Below are 19915 nucleotides of genomic sequence, written 5' to 3' on the forward strand. Positions count from 1 at the left end.
TGTCATAATAATAATAATAATTATACAGATAATAGTAATATATAATACGAATATGCATTTAATCACTATACAAAACAATTGAAGAGCATCAAAAAAAAAAACAACAACAATGTATTTTGATTTAATTTATTTTAAGGCTTATATAGGCTAGTAAAACACTTACCACAATTGTAAACCCAAACTTTGTATTATTAAGGCTAAGATGCATTTTTTTTGTAAGTTGATCAAAATAGGCCTTTTTTGTAGTAGCCTATATGTGACTCAGGGGATTCAATTAGTCTCTGGTTATATTTAGTTGGATTATTCTACCACAAACCAACACATGAAGTTTAAGAACTTTAGTAGGTCCTTGTAAATCGGAATTTAAATATAGCAAGTGAAGGCAACTTCAGGCCCTAAATTCCCATTCTACATGCATTTACCTTTTGTGACCACTTGATGGCAGTGTAGACTCACATTGAAAAGGCTTCACGTCAGAGCCATGGTGGCTAGCTATCAGCTGGCCTATCACATTTAAACCAAAGGTCACCAGTTCAAACACATCAGTGGCAACGGCGTCATATCCATGACAGCAGTCACTGAAAGAGTCCCCGGGTACCAGGGAGACTTGGACTTCAGCCCATGTGACAGGTGCTGATATGTTCTGAATGTCAGTGACGGCCTTCCTGTGCTCTACATGGGTCAACAGCAACAACAGGTGTCACAGTCAGTGTTAACTAATGAGAAATGCACACATTGAAAAACTGTCAGGCATGCTTAGAGGGAGCTCTCTGCCAAGGTAGTTCAACTCAAAGTCAACTTAGACAAACATTCTGAGAAACAATCCTAACAGGTGTCCCACTTCCTCAAGTCCTTAAGAAGTCAGATGGTCTGATGGACGATGACCACTCTGTGACAGGCTCAGATTTCTGACCAGGGGGCCCAGGTAAAATTATTAAAACGCTGTCCACTTGCACATGACAGTCAGACACTTGACATGCTCACAGAGTGAAGACACGAGTCCAAGACTGGATGGGACTTGTGGAATTTTATACATAAACGTCTGTTTAGAGATACCAAAAAACAGAAAACTGCAACTGGGATTAAAAACACAATGGAATCATGATATCAGCAGAGGATGAAGAAGAGTTTGATGAAACTGCGGAGAACTTTAGCACTGACAACACATGGAGCTGGGTAAAGTAGTTTTTAAATCATCTGCATATGTGGATAAAACAGCATGAATTATGGGTAAAATAAATTGTATTAAGAACAATGAATGGATGTTAAAGTGAAAAGGTTTGTGATTGTGCTTTTATATGCCTGTAGTTTACAGAATGAATGGAGAGAAGTGTATTCAAGCACTTGTGTTTATATCACCACAGAGGAGGAATATAGGCATACGTTTCATCATTTAAAACTACTTTTTAATTCAATCTGAACCCTAATAAAATAATTAGACTCATATCTGTAGCATTTTAATGTGTATAGTCATGTAGCTGGTTCTTAGGACAGCAGAAACAGTGAGACCCGAGATATGTCTCTCAGTAATCCCCCCTGTAAGGCGATCTGCTCTGACTCAACTTGGGGAGAAGCAAAAAGGGGGTGAATGGGGGAACACGAAGGTACAGGGATGAAGCGAGCTGGCAGGACAGCCTGATGGATCAGGGAATCTTCTCACCTCTGTGGATTTCTGAGATTTAGTTATTTCTTAAGAAGGGATTCCACGTTGCATGAGACCAACATGTTTCAACAAAATGATACCTTGAAACTTACTAGGTGGGGTAACAATTAGGAGATATCTGTGGTAGTTAGAGAGTGTATTGTATTAATTTTAGACAAATCATTCATAAATATAACATCTATTGCTTTGTTTTCTGTAATTTATAACAGCAGACTCAACAATGTTTTGCCAAAGAGTATGTTCTACACTCATAATCTCACTTACTAAATTCCAGCTAATGTTTCTGTTCGGTCTCATGACTCTCAGACCACAATAGCCTGATCCAATCAGAGAGCTCGATATCAAGCAAGTGTGCAAAAAGATTATACAACAAATGTGTTAAAGCGCCGTGCCCCTGCTGAGTCAACGGAAATTACATCCAAACAGAATGACTAGTTTTTTAAGGAACATTGTGTTACTCAACGTTGTGGTGAATCATTCATTTAAAAATGATTGTCAGTGTTATTCCATTGCATTGCATAAAGTTGCAAACATTTAACCTGTAAGTAGGCTATGATCCCTGGCTATGATTTTCTTTTAAATGTGTGAGGTGTTGGCTTGATTTTCTCCCCCAGATTCTAAAGAATGTACTTCAAAAATCCCTTAACTATTTTTGACAAGTATAAAAACGTAGAGAAAACAAATGGTTGCCCTGCTGCGGTGTCATGGTGCATAGCAAGCAGTCAGCTCATAGCCTCCGACTCATAAATCCTTAATTTAAACGTGTGTGAAGACACTCCCCCAACAAGAAAGGGTGTTTTTTTTTGTTGCAAGGCTACATAAGGTCAACCAACAGGTAGCATACCAAATTAGGCCACTTATACGTCTGTGTGAATGCATGAAAAATAAACACTCAATATATTTGAGGGCTCTGTGTTGCCGATTTTTTTAGTTTTTCCTCTGTTGATGACTGTTGCTGATGGTTTAGTGCCAGAGTCTTATGTCAACTTGTTTGTGGTAGCCTGATAGGGGTCACTGCACCGACCATCCATGAAATTGCTATCATATGCTGTTTCGTGTCCAGAGTACATCGGCTGTGCTCAGCTCTTCCTGGTAGGGCAGCTCATTGGTCTTAGGGCAGCTGTAAGGCTCATATATCCTTTAGCAAACTCAGTAACACTCACAGAATTACGGATGTCTGCAGACTTAAGAGTGTCAGAATGGGCTTACCAGTGCTACAGTTGTAATACAGTATGTATCATGCGTACAGTTATTACAGGACTATTACTGGATCTTATTTGTAATTGAATGTTAAATTTTTTTTAAATGTAAATGAAGTCCATGTTGTTATTTTGTTATGTGAAACCTTCAGGGTCGCACATTAGGAAGTTGTTTGGTACACTGTCAATTATGAATGCAGTACTGTGATGAATCAACTTGTAGCTGCAAACGGGAGAAGTGCTTCCTTAGAAATGAGGGAAAAGGCCAGTCTGAATGAGAGATTAAAGAACACATATTTTATATATTTCACTGGAAATCCCTTACATTAAACGTGGTTAAAGGACAAAAGTGTAAACCACATGATAGTACATTTGACGTAACTTATTATACAGTAAAAGGAGGCACCAATCTATACATTCAGGAAAATGCTTATAGTTCACGTAAAGTAATTTTACATATTTGATCGAAACACATTATGTGACTTAAAGAGCACAATTATGACCTAATGGTTTCCCAATTCAAGTTAACAGTGTTTTTTGTGTGCACTTGCATTGACATTCTGCAAGCAGAGTGCAGCAGTGAGATGGTAGATCTTGCAATATTTATTTCACAGTTTAAAAACATAATTTTGCAGACTTGGCAATTTTTTTAATCATTCAAATTTGGCAGGGTTGTTATGAACCAGGAAAACAAATATCTAATTTTCAGACTTTAATGTCAGCTGAGGCTGCAGGTCGGTGTAAGTTCAGCAGGTCACTAAACAAAGTTCTCAGGCAATAAACTGGTGGTGAAACAGAACATGCTGAACCTGCAGGCAACAATACACACAAATAGAAACACAAACTGGATTTGGATTGGTTTTTATCTTTTAAAATGTTCCCCTTAATTTCAGTGTGAACATGACATTGTGAACATTTCAAAAGTACACACAACAGCCCCACAAGATAACAACAGACAGAGCTCAGCGTTAGTCGACTGTGGTGGAAAAACCCTCACAAAGACACACATTCTTTTCTCTCTGGTTCAGCCCAGAAAGTCTGCATCATAGACTCTGGAAAAAAAACAATTAGTTCCCATACACACAACACACACACACACACACACACACACACACACACACACACACACACACACACACACACACACACACACACACACACACACACACATACACACACACACACACACACACACACACACACACACACACACACACACTGAAGTGGCACTTGTTGTAGATGAGCTGCTGTAGTGAGGTCTTCCATGAAGAAACTCTGAAAATGTCTGTCAACAATGTTGGCTGTGTTCCAACTTACACACAGGTAGATAAATAGAAAGTAACTGGCAATAATGTAACTTTTAATGCCAATAACATTTATTTCAATGTTTTATATATTTGAGTGCACATTAGCTCAGTGTTATCAGGTTATTACCTATTAAATAGGTCCTATTTGGTGCTTCTTAGCCTATGCGTCTGTGCATTTGAAATAGAAATGCCTCGCTTTTATTAATACAAGAACAGATGTAGCTGGTGTTGAGTTCTTCAAAATGACTCCACCAGTTAACCACATCCTCCTGACACACCGTTTCACTACAGGGTCTCAGGCTACACATGGCATGTGCTATGAAGCAGGCCTGTGATTGGTCCGAAATATCACCTCACTGCAGCAGACTGGGAGACTTCAAACGATGACGTAGATCCACGTTTTCCCGCCGTCATAACACACAGTAGCTGCTGCTTCCTCCAGAGCTCTTTAAACTGAGACATTGTAGCGTGGTAATGTTGTTCTTATTTATCATTTAACATCTCGTATACATTTTTCACATGAATAACATAAACCATAGGTTATATGTTTTTGTTTTAGACAGATTTTTGCCCTATTTCACAAACTTTTGAATACACTATGACAAGTTTATTGTGGACTAATGAAGCATAATGTGTGGCTTTTGTTTTCACGTACAATAATAACCAAAAAAACCAAATTCTGAATAGAAATAATACATTTGACGCAACCATGTAACTGCCCGGAGCAATGTAAACAAGTAGGCTAGCTGTAATTGTGTTGCCACTGTGGCAGCTGAAACGATGAGTTTGGCAACTCAACGGCTCGACGCTGATTGGTCAGCATGATGTCATTCTCCGTCGAGCCTTGCTGCTGAGAGAGCGAGAGAAACAGAGGCGGTCAGAGGCAGAAATTAGTATCGCGTTGACTTAATAGTCCGTTTTTTCTGTCTGTAAGTCGCTGACAGCAAGTCGAGGGTTTATAAAACACTCAGACATCACCTGTACCAGGAAAGGAGGCTCCTGTGATGTGTTGTTGAGCTGTCATTCACCGCTGTGGGAACGGCAGGCTCAATGTGCTGGTAAAGGCTGTCAGCATATCAGCTATAGAAGGTAGGAGACTGCTTTATAATGTATTTGAATGCACCTGCCTGTATGTGTCATTTTCATTTGTGTTATACTATATCTGTTACTACTGCTTTTTACTCATTTTATTTAGGCTTCTCGTCACTTGTAATTTATTTCGAACATGATCGATTTGCACTGTCAGGATATTGTGAGTCAGCTTTTTACCTACATCTATTGGATTTGGATTGGAACTCCCTTTAAATGTGTGGATGAGTTGGAAAAACTGTAGCAGATTGGTGTGAGGTAATGTTGTCTGTATGCATCTTTTTAATTCAACTCCACTCATCAACTACATCTGCGAAAGGTTGAGGCTTTTATTTTCTTAAATGATTATGAGAAGTGCACATAATATTGTGATGGATTATGTGAGTGTAGTAGTATGAGTAAAAATGAAAGACAATCTCTGTAAAACATTATCTGCTGAGTGTCCCAACCAGAAGCCAGCCTGCAAGGAAACAGATTGTAAAACCGTTAAACCAATGACCACACCACAGTTAAACATAAAACACTGTCTTTTTTAAAATAGGATTTCCCAAGGGCTCAGTTACTAACACTTTCTTTTAAACCATGCAGTTCTGTCATTGTTCCTCTTTTCATCTGTAAAACAAGAAAAAGTATTTTTGGATGTGGCAGTGTTCACACAAAAAGTCTTGTGCTTTGAAAATCAGCTTGTTCTGTAACTAAATGTCTCAGTGAAAGCAGAGAGTTAAGGTCATCTATAAGTGGAATTTCAAGACTCAGACATTGTTATGGCTCATCAGCTGCTCTAAAAATAGCTCTCCTGTTCTTCTGCAAGGAGTCTGTTCTCGTGTTCACATACTCAGAGGGAAGGCGGGATATGGTGGCATTATTGTTCTCTGTTGCTGCAACATTTTGAGGGCCCAGTGCCAACTGAGTCAAGGGTAGACCCCCTTCTCTTATTGCAAACCCCAAGGAGTCTCCAAAGCTATGCAAATGGGATTTACCTTATGATTAATGTAATAATGAAGTAAATGGCACCAGCAGGGATGAGCTTGAATACTCTTTAGATGGTTTTAGTTCATTTCCTTACCTTCTTTACTTCACCTGATGCACTTAGCGGTTTGATTTAGAGTCACAACTATAGAGTGTAGTCACTGATTTATTGAGAGGATAGAGACAAACACAGTTACAGAAACATGTTCACCTTGAAAGCATTTGTTTAGCTTGTTCCAGTAATGTAAGAAACAGAAAGCGGCTTGTAAGTCTTGATTACGTAATGAGCTAGAGGACTAAACAATACAACTAAGGGGACGTGTGTGTACATGCTTAAAGCCTGTGAAAACCTGGCTTTTTCTAAAATATTTCTCAGAAACGACTCAGATCATTTGCTTCAACAGGATAGTGTGTTGTGGTTTGATCGGATAAGATAGTTCCTGAAATGTAGAATATCCAAAACTGTTATAACATGTGGAATACATCTGTTTGTTTATGTGGGATTCCCTCAATAACATACCAGATAATACATTTTGGAGAGCTTTGAGGACTGAACTTCACACAGATGTGATCACTGCTTACCTTTTCTATTTAACTGTTTAAACTATGACCAACTCAGACAATTGTGTAGTTCTTGTGTAACGGCATCCTTTACCTTAAGTGGACATTCACATTGTTGACATTCACTTGTGTCTCAGGAAGTCTACGTGTTCTCAGTATTTCCTGTGACGCCGGGACAGTTATGACATCACATTGGCAACATGAGTACTCGACTGGTCTAACTTGGTTTGTCCTTTGACCTCTGTCGTCGGGGGCTGCAGAATGAAAAACAGTCGGATAGGATTTCCAGAAAAGGGGAGAAGAGGGTTTTTCTACAGAGTGTAGACCAAATCCATCCTGCGAGAAACTAAATTACAAGAGTACTGAACAGGAACTAGCCTCCATGTCCTCTTTCCTTAGACAGTGCAGCTCCAAATCTGACTTCAGATCAGAGAATTATATTAGAATAACTTCACCCCATGCCCTCAGACGAAGAGTCGTACGTACGTCAGCAGTGGTTTGATTGACGGACTGAAGAATGGCTCTGCAGATGCCGGGTCATAAACACCTCCTCCAATAACAGTTGACTGAGTTCGAGGAAGCTTCGTGGGGCTTAGTTTGATTGATTGATTGATTGAAAAGTTTATTAACAGCTTGTATATTGGGTACAGTACAGTACAGCTCAAAACATACAATTGTTAAGGGGATGCAGACCAGAGAAAGACTTTCGTCTTGTTTACATCAGGGTCCCCCATTTCCAATTCATCATATCATTTAAGACATATAAGACATATTTGACATACAGATGGCTTATTTACAATTTACATACAGGTGGTTTTTTACATACAGATGGCTTATTTACAATTTTCATTTTAGATTTCGTTCTAATACATCCTAACCGGACATTTAAGACCTACCAAGTCTACAGATATACAGTTAGTAACAGAGTCTAAAATGCGAGTATATACATAGATGGGGGGGGGAAGCTGTCCATTGTACGACAGGTTGAGATTTGTACCATTACCGGGGCCAGTTTTGCAATGCTTTCCCCCGAAGGTGCTCTTTAAGAGAGGTTTTGAAGGTAAGTATAGTTTTACTTTCCTTTACAGTTGTGGGAAGAGCGTTCCACCTTGATGTGGCATAATTGCGAAACGTGTATTCCCCTTTTTTTGTGCCAAATCTGGGTTTTACATGATTTGTGGAGCTCCCTCTGGTGTTATGATCATGGTATTCCTTGACCTTTGGGAAGAATTTTGACATGTACATGGGTACCATAGAGGTGTAGTGGATCTTGTAGACCAGGCCCATTGCAAGTAGCTGTACTCTGTCGTCTACTCTAAGCCATCCTAGGTTGTCAAAGTGGGCAGAGTGATCCAACTATTAAAGCTATACTTCACCCCCAAAATGAACATTAGTATATCCATTTCTCAACCACTGTTACCTTGAAGAAAACTTGTTGTGTCACTGCCTTCACGGTGTAATGAAGAATCGAAAAAACGAGAAAATGTGTGTAATACTTCCAATGTGGAAGTGTTCTAAATTGTAAAGTGATGGATACAAATGAATGGATAAATGAGACTTGGTTGATTCTGCCCAATTATGTGAGAGTTGATAAATAGAGGTTTTGATATAGTTTTTTTTGTTTTCGTTCACCATCGAGCCATGCTATAAAATCCAAGTTTTCTTCCCAAATTCAAAGTAACACAAGGTCAGTAATTGCTAGAAATATGATCATTTTTGGTGGTGACATATTCCTTCAAGTAGCAAATGCAGGTCTTTAAGTTTGGATGTATTTTACAGTTTTAACGTAATTCATTTCGTCCCTTCTTTCAATGTTCCCTCCACCAGACCCTTCAGACGATGAACTACGTGGGCCAGCTGGCAGGCCAGGTGTTCGTCCAGGTCAAAGAGCTGTACCGAGGCCTGAACCCGGCCACCCTGTCCGGCTGCATCGACGTCATCGTAGTGAGGCAGCCCGATGGAGCCCTGCAGTGCTCACCTTTCCATGTCCGCTTCGGGAAGATGGGAGTCCTCCAGTCCCTGGAGAAAGTGGTGAGAGGAGCCTCCTTTGATGTCGCATTTAGAGAGCTATAACCTTTTAGATGCTCTTGGATTGAAGTCAGCTGTTATTCTGCATGCCACGGAAATAAACTGCCAGAAGATGAGATGTGCACAACATATAGCCATTTTTATATCTCTTATGTGCGTGTGATTGACTGTTATTTCAATGATTTTTTAAATGTTATATACTTAGAATTTTATTTTTAAATGAGTTATATTTTAACTACAGTTATCACCCCTCTGATTAATACATATCTTTAGTACTTTTAATACTATTTTATGCATGGATGTTCTCTTTGTTGTTATGTATGTGAAGCACACTGAATTGCCTGTGTTTATAATGCGTTATAGAAATGAAACTGCTATTTCTAACGATCATTCTTTACCGCCAGGTGGACATGGAGATCAATGGAGAGCCAGTGAATCTACACATGAAGCTTGGGGACAATGGAGAAGCATTCTTTGTGCAAGAAACAGAAAATGATCAGGTTAGCATGACACAACTGCAGTTAACAGCTTTCTAAAAATGTAACATCTGTTAATTAGCGGACCTCAATTTGAAAAAACAAAACATCAGTCTCTCGACCCCCTGAAGCCCAGACACACCCATGTTTACAACCGAGAAGCGTTATCCAAACTATCCGTTTTCTCATACTGGAGTAGTTTGAATAAGCTGGCGTTGTGTGCATAGGTTGGAAAAGCAGCCAGGAATTCTTCCTATCCTTTTTTGGCTGAACAGCATTCCTGTGTTCATCAGCGGGTAAATGAGTCCTGAGTACAGGCTTTCTGACCTAAATCAACCTCTATGTCATAATGACTGAGGATCAACCAGGACTCGAGTTTCCTGACAAATAAATATGCTTTCAAGTAGAACATGTTTATTTGTGAATGGAGTTGTTAGAGAAATAGTTAAAGGGTGACGAGTTGAAAACATGTAGTAAGAAATACCTTCCTCTTTCTAAACATGGTTATACATGTTTTACTTCTATGTGGCCCATGAGAGCCATTCAAAACTCAGCTTGAAATTCATGGACACTCAACAGCTGTTTTTCTTCAGTTCTTGGAAAGCAGAGTTTTTCCATCACCAAGACAGCCAAGTCACGTGTGCTGTCGTTATAAAAATATTTCTACACAATTGTATACACGTGAGGATGTGTGTAGAGTCGGTGAACTACTGAGGCTGGGGGGCCGGCACCAGCAAGGGAAGCCGGTGATTTATTCTCCCTAGAGGGGTGTCAGATTCCCAGGCCTGGGAGAGAAAGGGGGTGGGGGGGAGTTCTTGGCACATGAAAAGTAAAAACTTGTAGTTTCAGACCACAAATGATGTGGTTACACTTCACTTTTTCCTCCCTCTCTTTCCTCATGTCTACACACATGTCTACACACATGTCTACATTCCCCCACGCTAACTCCAGGAGACAATCCTGGAAAGCCTTTTCTTTTCCTAGAAGGAGGTTCTTTTCAAAACTGGCCTCCTTTCACAGAAATGAGTCTGTTTTGGATTGGCTGTTTAGTTTTTCGCTGGCTAGGAGTCTCCCTCACAGCAGAAGTGGTTGCAAACAGTTTGGCATTGTTTGCACACTTCGCCTCCAACCAAAACAAAGCAAAACACTAAGAGTAGAGTCATGTTTTAGTGGGAGTTGTTCCAAAATTCCAAAATCTAGTTTTAACCTGCTTACATAAACTGTCAGGGTGAATGCAAGAGAAGACATTTTGGATGTGGGATTTTGTTTTTCATTGTTTAAATAAGAAGATAATATTTACTTTTCACTTTTAGTTTGGCGTGGATGTGACAAACAGATTTTTAATGATAACACTCTGTCAATCATGTTGCTGTTTGGTGTTTTCAATCTAGTACCAATCCTATTGTAGTCTCAAAGATATGAAATGATGCATTTTTTGGCCATAATGTGACTTCTCGCAGGAAGTGGTTCCCTCCTACCTGGCCACCTCTCCCATCTTGTCGGACGGGGCCCTCCTGATGAGCTCCTCCCTGCTGGGGAAGGGCTCCGGGCCCCCCATACAGACACTGGGCTCCACGGGGGCCGCTGGGGAGACTGGCAATGGGATGATGAAGAAGAGGAGGAAGAGAAGGAGGAAGGTCCGGGCGGACAGTGTGAGGAGGGAGGACAGTGGGGACTACTCCGAGGACGAAGACATGTTCACCATAGACATCAGTTCCGATGAAATGACGGGGATAGGGAGCAACAGGTGAGAACATGTGCAGAGAGGTAAAGGGAAAAAAGGGAATGGGAGGAAAAAAGGAATTAAAGGGGCCATATTAAGCTCATTTTCAGGTTCATAAACAGCTTAAAGATGTCCCGCCCCTTCGCCTATCACGCACTATGTGTTGGAGCTCTAGCCAATAGAAGTGCGAGTGTAACATAGTGATGTCACTATGTTCCCAAAGTAAACAAAGGAGTCATATGGAGGTGTTTTAGGCAGGGGGGGAATGTGTGGGGGAGAAACTCCCTCTGGGGGGAACACAGGGATTTAAGCCTTAGCGAAACTTTTACATGCAAAAAAACCTACAGTATGACACACACTACAGGAAAGGGAAAACTCCAAAAATCATAATAGGGCCCCTTTAAAAAAGTTTTAATACATCACTTAAATTAGCTTTGAGAGCAGCTGTAAGAGAATCAGAGTCTGTCAGGAAAGAATAAACAGACCCCAGTGACTGTAGTGGAAAAGCCTCCAGCTACACACACACACACACACACACACACACACACACACACACACACACACACACACACACGCACACACGCACACGCACACGCACACGCACACGCACACGCACACACACACACACACTGATAAGACACTCAAGAACATAAGGGAACCACTTCTTCGGCCGTGGAATTTTAACAAGGAAAAACAAAAGAGCTTTGCATTTGAAATGAGAATCCATCCTTACTGTGTGTGTTGTTGTTAAGGAATGTTGCATGTATACAGTATGCCAACATGCAGCTATAAGAGCTATGCCCCCCCCCTCTCCATGTATCATACATGAATACAGCAAAGGTTGTAAATAGCTACAAGACAGATTTATTTCCTTCTCTGCACGCCTGTTGGGGATACCTTACATTAAAATCCCTGCTCATCTGTACCTTCAAGTATCACTGAGCTTACACTGAGTACAGCTATAAAAGAAGAGGTTGTTTGTGAAGTGTCAACACATTGCTAGCATACTTTGTCATTGAAGGAAACAAGCTGCCTTTAATAACCAAACCCCGATAAGTAATTCCCTATTTTGGTATTATGAAGTCAAAGAAAAACTAATATTATATTAATAAAGCGTTTTAGCTACAAGAGGTGTGTTTTAAGTCCAGGCTTGATCTCTGAGGGTCTGAAAATGGGTTTAAAGTGAAAGCAAAATGACATACTGTTACTGTGACAAAGTAGAAGATACACTACATTATTCAATAAAAAAAGCACATTTGTGTTATTCAGTGATATATTTACAATATTTATTTGTGTGTTCAGGACTTCTCGGGACGTTTTAAGAGATGAGACAACAGTCGCCCCCGGCAGCTCTTTCAAACAGTCTGGCATCTACACTCGCTCAGATGGAGACTGGAGCCCCATTCAGAGGTGCTTCACTCACTCATGATGACACCTACATGTCATTATTCAGAAGAAACAGCTCTGTAACTCATTGTGTATCCTCTTTTCTTCTCACAGTCCTGGAAACTCTCGTCCCACTTCTCCCAAGAGCGACTCTGAGCTATTGACCAAGCCGTCAGACGCAGCCAAACGGGATCCAGCCATGCACTGGGCGTGGGGAGAGCTCCCGCAGGCTGCCAAGGTAACTGAGAATGTAAACTGTTCATGCACAGAAAGAACAACTCTGTTTATATTTGTAGTCATTTAGTGTCATCCTCTATCCTGCTTTTCTAGCCGTCTTTCCTCCAAGACAAACCCAACCCTCCGTCAGTTTGCCCGGTAACCATCCCAGTCTCTGAAAGCACACACTTCCGCGTGATAACTCATGAGACGGAACAGAGTGGACCCTGCGCTGAAATATCAGCACTCACCCTGATGATGCCACAGGAGACGAATGGGGACACAGTTGGGATGGAGGCCATGACAGCCGGAGGTGTAGCAGGTCAGATGTCTGAAATGGAGGAGACGATGCCTCTCCCACCGGGAAAAACCGACTCTCCATCCAAGAGAAAAGGTGACAGCCTGAAGGGCAACAGCACAGTCAAATATTCCATTCATCCTGAGCTTTAGGCTGTCAACAGCAGTTCTGTTTTTTGTTCTGCACAGCTCAAGGGCATTTAGTTATTGGTGTTAAAATCACTCAAAAATCTACTGTTTTTAGATAACATTTTCTGGTTAACCCAATGTAATTTCATGCATTGTATCAGGCTGAGCTACAGCGAAAAATAAACTGGAATCTAAATGGCTGTAAAAAAATAAGAATTTATTGTTTTTGAGGGTCAAAATGACACATTGTGAGGACATGCTCTCCTTAATGAAATAAACCATACTGCCTATTTTTCTTGTTGATGAAGCTAATCATGAACTTTGCTGCATATTATGAAGAGAAAGCTTCCCCACTCTACAGACTTTTACACACTCTGGAAATGGCAAGACATTTTGCTGCTAAAAGTGAAGAATAATTGTACCCGTCACTGAGTTAAAATAACTGCCCCCCCCCCCGCCCCCCAAAAAAAAGAAAAATTGTTTCCTGTATGAACCCAAGCAAGTACAAAGTTATTTGAATTGATTTGTACCTCTGTTGCAGACAAGAGAAGCCGCCATCTTGGGTCTGATGGGATTTACCTGGATGACATCACAGACCTCGAGCCTGAAGTGGCGGCCCTTTATTTCCCTAAGAGGTACGTAGAAGTAGGGCTGCTCGATTATGGCAAAAATCATAATCTCGATTATTTGGGTCAATAATTGATATCACGATTATTAAAAACGATTATCCATTTACTTTGAAAACATCCATTTATTGAAAAATAAATTTTGAACAGTATGTTTTGAACAGTTGATTACCCTGAACTTTAAGTATAATTCAACTGAAAAACCAATACAAAAAATTAAAATTAAAAAATTAATTAAATTAAATAAATAATCGTTTTATTTCGATTATGTTGTTTTCATAATCGTTGCAAGCCAAAATCGTAATTGCGATTAAAATACGATTAATTGAGCAGCCCTACGTAGAAGCACGCAAGCACACAGCCATAACTTAAACTCAATCAAAGACTGCAGAATTTATCAATACTTCGTGGGTCTTTTCTCCGCTGTAGTGACGGTGTTGTGGCGGTGCGCAGCGTCTCAGACCCCGGCCCCCACGGCAGCAGCATGTCCCCACAGTCCCTCAGCTCAGGGGGGGACAGCGGAGTGGACAGCTACTGCGACCCTTTGGCGGACATGCCGACTATCACCATCTCTCTGTGTGGAGGACTCAATGACAACAGGGAAATCACTAAAGGTAGGATTCCGACACAGCAGCTGTCACACATTTTTTTTTAAATAAGCTGTGGAAAACTGAACATGTAATATGTGTGTGATTACAGAGCAGTTCCACGAGAAAATAATCTCTTACCAGCAGTTTTCGGAAAACCCCTCCATCATCGACGACCCCAACTTGGTCGTGAAAATTGGCTCCAAGTAAGACTTCCCCCTGCTTCAGTGACGAAATGTGTGTAAATATAGTAAAACAACAAGCTATAAGCAGTTCACGGTGCACTACGTCGTATGGATTTAACTGCCAGGTATTACAGCAAAGACTGCAGGGTGTGCAGGATTGCTTGTGCTCTTAAAGAGGTTTTTTGCAAAGACGCCTGGTTGCCAACGTATTTTGCTGCGGTAATGAAATTGATAAAAATATATTCTGTTTTCTCCTTCAGATACTATAATTGGAGCTCTGCGGCTCCACTTATGCTGGCTTTGCAGGCCTTTCAGAAACCGCTGCCAAAGGTAGGAACTTGATACAGGGCACAGACTTATGACTCAGGTGGTTGTGTTACATGAATACCACTCCCCCTTTTGACTGAAACGGTTACAGCATGCTGCATATGTCTATGTATGCCTATGCAACTACACTACTAATGTTACGATTATAACATTGCATAGTACCTAATGTGGGATTTATAAACCTAACAACATTAACCCTATGTTATCTACGTCTTTGTGTTGTGTGATTAACATCCAATGCATTTCCTTAAACTTTGTCTCTTCTGTGTTCCCCTCCTTCCCCTCCCCTTGTTGCATCCATGCATTAGTCTTCTTGCCTAAGTTATATTCACTCCGCCTTAGAGTTTCTTCTCTGTTGTCTGACTGGTGTGCTTGGCTACAGCTCTGTACGTCAGAAACAGCTCTATTTGTCGCATGTTTTTAAATTAGCTTCATTTCCCCCCATTCCAACCGCAGACACACACATTGCTGCTTCTGTGTTACTGTTTTTGATTTACTGGTCTGCTTTGGCTTACGTTTGATTTTTAAGCGTGTTTTTTTTTACGATGTTGTTTTGTGGTTGTTTTGGGGCTGTGTGTGCCCCTCTCCAGGTTGCAGTGGAGAACATTATGAAGGAGAAGATGCCAAAGAAAGGAGGGAGGTGGTGGTTCTCCTGGCGAGGCAGAAACAGCAGCGCCAAATCTGTAATTTCTTCTAATCTCCTTTATGATTAAGTTGACCTTTTTCCAACAATATTTGTATCGATTTTAAAAGAACATTAACCCTTGTTCTCCTCGTACAGGATTCTCTGAACGTGGGGGCCTGCGGTTATGATGAGCAGGACGGGAAAATGTCTAGCAGGTGAGAATCCAGCAAACGATACAAGACAAAGAATAAATCCTCTAAATCAGGGAAAGATTGAACATCCCTTGTCCACCTGTCTAACGCCAGACACAAAGAAGACTCTTCCTCCAGTGATGAAGACCACAGGGCAGCCTTACAGAGCTCTGCGCCCGGCCAATCAGAGCCCGGCCTTACACCAGGAGTGTCTTATAAGAAAACACTCCGACTCACATCAGAGCAGCTGGTGAGTGCAGACATTGACATTTTTTTGTTATTAATCGTTACCTCCATGTATTATATCTAGTTTCTCTCTCTCTCTCTCTCTCCTCTCTCTCTCTCTCTCTCTCTCTCTCTCTCTCTCTCTCTCTCGCTCTCTCTCTCTCTCTCTCTCTCTCTCTCTCTCTCTCTCTCTCTCTCTCTCTCTCTCTCACACACACACACACACACACACACACACACACACAGCTGTCCCTCCAGCTGCAGGACGGTCCTAACGATGTTGTGTTCAGCGTGACCACTCAGTACCAGGGGACGTGTCGCTGTCAGGGAACCATCTACCTCTGGAACTGGGACGACAAGATTATTATCTCTGACATAGATGGAACCATCACCAGGTCAGTGATACATAAGCATAGTGTATGAATACATACATATAGAAACACTTTTACAGCTACCTCCACAACACAGTTCAGATTAGTTTGGATATAAACACATCATCTGAAAGTCCAAATATGTCCAATTTTACGTTTGTTGTAGCAGAAACACAGTTATGTATCGATGAACAAAGAAAAAACAGATAAAATAGGATTAAAATCACCTCTTGGTCCACTATAGCCAAAGTGAGTTCATATTTTATGGCATTTATAAAATATAGGGAACATAATTCAACCTGTTAATGACTTTTAAAGAGTTATTTTACATGAGGACGATACAGAAGTCCAGTCAGATACGGATGAGAAACTGCCTGTTCAAAGCAATATCTGTGCATAGGACTTCTGACATGATTTATTTTGGATGTACATTTTTCTTTAATAATAAGCAAAAGCCTTTTACACAAGTCTTGTGTCTTATTGTGTTTGTCTCCAGGTCGGACACACTGGGTCACATCCTGCCCACACTGGGGAAGGACTGGACCCACCAGGGCATTGCACAGCTCTACCACAAAGTCAGCCAGTAAGAATTACGTTACTGTCATAATGTCAGATCTTGATTTCCTTGATTTGTTTTGATCAAAGCAAAGAATAAAACGCACATATACTTTAAAATTACGTACATATTTTATACCAGAAATGCCAAAACCAAGCTCTCGAAAGGAAAACAAGTGATCATTATTAATACACATGCTTATTCTCTCTGTTTCCTCTCTCACTGTCAGAAATGGCTACAAGTTCCTGTACTGTTCCGCTCGAGCTATCGGCATGGCTGACATGACCAGAGGTTACCTCCACTGGGTCAACGAGAGAGGCACCATGCTTCCTATTGGCCCCGTCCTCCTCAGCCCCAGCAGCCTCTTCTCAGCTCTGCACAGGTCTCACATACATAAAGACACAATCAATCTATAGTCATGTCACCATTTGTAAGAAGGTATAGAACACTCGAGGGTTGTTGAACTGTGATTTGTGATTGTGTGTGACAGGGAGGTGATCGAGAAGAAACCAGAGAAATTTAAGGTGGAGTGTCTCAACGATATCAAGAACCTCTTCTACCCCAACACCGAGCCTTTCTATGCAGCGTTTGGCAACAGACCAACGGTACACACACTTTATATAAACTACAACTCATAAGTCATTTAAAGGTTATCCCTGAGGTTTGATCTTTTTGCAGGGGTTTATTATAGATGTAAATCTAGTTGCCCTTTATTTTTCGCAGGATGTATATTCCTATAAAGAAGTCGGGGTGCCACTGAACAGGATTTTCACCGTTAACCCAAAAGGCGAGCTAGTGCAGGAGCATGCCAAGACCAACATCTCATCGTAAGTCCCATTTTCACGATATATTCTAACATCAAAATGACTCCAGAAAAATATCTCACTATGCGTCTTCCTCTCTTCAGGTACGTGCGTCTGGGTGAGGTGGTGGACCACGTGTTCCCCCTGAAGATGCGATCCTCCTCCTCAGACTTCCCCTGCTCGGACACCTACAGCCACTTCACCTTCTGGAGGCAGCAGCTCCCCCGGGTGGAGCCTCAGGACACTACGCCTCCACAGAGCCCGCTCCCCAGCAGCTGACCGCCCGTGGGCCTGCTGAGCACTGACATGTGTGTGATTTTATTTTTTTGTAGAAGATGGAGCACTTTGAGGGTACAGCAGGGGCCACTTGTTAAATCTGCTGTGAAAACTCTTATAATGCACAAGATGGATGTAAGCGCACTTTTATGAGAAAGATGGCCTCCGTAGCTTTCTGACTAGATGTATGTATATGAGAAATGATAGTAATTTATTCAGGCAGCTTAGTACATATATTATTTTCGAGTGAGTGTTGATATTCTTTCAGTAGCTAGACCTTATGGTATGTATGTGGACAGTGACATAATGTATTTATGGCATCTGTGCATCAAACAGAACAAAGCCACTCTGTTGCCACAGCAGAGAGCGAGTTATTTCAACTTGTGCCAAATAGTAGATGCAGAATTTATTTTCTTACTCTGAAGATTGAGACTGTTACAGATCCTCAGCATGGAAATGCAGAGAGAGATATATATATACATGCATGCTGATACTTACTTTAATGCAACATATAATGTTATCTATTATTTAGTTTGAAAGAAATCAAGTCAGTATTAGGTGTATGTGAAGGGAGACACTACAGGAAAAACATTTCAATGAATGGATATCATAATGAAACATCCCATCCAAGTTTTCAGTATTACGAGTTTTCTGAAAAGTTTAAATATGCAAATGAGGCATTATCCAATGGTGGAATTTTGTGGATTTAGGAGACATGTGCAGACGAAAATAGACACAATTAAGATAAACATTTAAATGTGTATTTAGGATTTTCTTTCCAAAAATGTCATAGCAAAAGGTAATGTAAGCTAAATAGCCCAAACTCTAAACCGACCAGGAAAGGTTTTGCCTGTAGTGTCCAGCCTTAAGAAGTATAACAGAGCACAATGAAAAAATGAATGAATGAATGTAACTGTAACTTGACAGAGGTTGTGTTATGAATATGGTTTAAAAATGAATATTTATTGTTGAAACAAAGTGACCAGACAGGAAAACAAAAAGCACAACCCTTTTAATGGTCAAAATAACAATTGTCTTTTTCTCAACAAAAGAAAATCAAGAGTATCTGTGAGAGGAATCATTTTTATTTTTATATTGAAATCACAGTGATCACATTTATGGTGACCTTCACCAAACACCCATAAATGTATCCAGTCACAGATAACAAAACAAGTCTATGTTACTGTCACTGGTACCTCATGTATATGTTGTTCCATACATGCCATTAAGTATATCTTATTTATTCATCTGATTACATACTGATATAATCCATAACCCATTGTTTTTAATACAAAACGTCTGAAAACCCTCAAACAATTGAAAAGTGATCCTTAATTCTTACATAATACCACAGATAACCTGAGGTCATATCAGCAGGACATGAGCAGGAGCTGTAATCATGTTGACCTGCCTTGTGTATCAGTGAACACCTCCACAGTATTGCCATATTGAGTAAGTGAGTTTGTGTATATAATGCTTTATTATTCTTTCTGTGAAAGAGCTAAAAAAAAAAAGCCTGAAAACGTATTACATTTACCTTGACTGTGAACAAAATTATCAATAATTTGTTCATGTACCCCCTCCGTACTTTTTCTTGACCAGTCCACCGTTAAATGTAATTTAACTCAATAAAAAAGCCTTGGTACAGCAGCGAGTGTGTGTGTCAAACTTTCTGCAGGACAACTATTCATTCACATGAGTACAGCGGTGGGAGAAGTATTCAGATGCTTTGCTTAAGTAAAAGTTGTACCAGAGTGAAAATACTGTATATAAATATCCTGCATTCAGAACCTCAGTTGAGTTAACCTAGTACTGCTAAGTAGGATTCATTTTTATGTTGCATTTCACTTACTCCTTTACTTACTGTTTGGTAGAAATATCTGAAGCAAGTCATCATATCTTTGAAGCGTCACAGTAAGATAGGGTCATTTCCTCAACACATAAAATAGCATTTAGTCTTTCCATTTATCAAAACTATTCAAGTGAAGTGGGGCAATTCACATCATCAATTCAAAACACCTTTATTTATACCTGCTGTTTTTGTATTTTAATTATTTGAGTATTATATGGACTGCCTTTTAAAGGAAACAATTAAAATGT

General features: G+C 40.4%; 1 protein-coding gene across 2 annotated transcripts; it reads left to right on the forward strand.

The window, feature by feature from the left end:
• The first annotated feature begins 979 nt into the window (after positions 1–979).
• LOC117493556 (phosphatidate phosphatase LPIN1-like) lies at positions 980–19458 on the forward strand. 2 transcript variants are annotated; one of them, XM_034144181.1, is made up of 20 exons: positions 980–1176; positions 8616–8819; positions 9221–9316; positions 10753–11039; positions 12318–12425; positions 12516–12639; positions 12732–13011; positions 13585–13678; positions 14099–14283; positions 14369–14462; positions 14702–14771; positions 15359–15451; positions 15550–15608; positions 15699–15834; positions 16056–16204; positions 16677–16763; positions 16966–17118; positions 17227–17341; positions 17460–17563; positions 17644–19458. In XM_034144181.1, exons 1-20 carry the CDS (start codon positions 1102–1104, stop codon positions 17816–17818), a joined length of 2688 nt encoding a protein of 895 aa, XP_034000072.1. In that variant the 5' UTR covers positions 980–1101; the 3' UTR covers positions 17819–19458. The 2 variants fall into 2 exon arrangements, with proteins under 2 accessions (XP_034000072.1, XP_034000073.1); XM_034144182.1 differs by lacking the exon at positions 980–1176 and adding an exon at positions 4605–5258.
• Positions 19459–19915: the final 457 nt, after the last annotated feature.

This window comes from Trematomus bernacchii, unplaced genomic scaffold (assembly GCF_902827165.1).
Source record: "Trematomus bernacchii unplaced genomic scaffold, fTreBer1.1, whole genome shotgun sequence".
In the NCBI taxonomy this organism is placed as follows: Eukaryota; Metazoa; Chordata; class Actinopteri; order Perciformes; family Nototheniidae; genus Trematomus; species Trematomus bernacchii.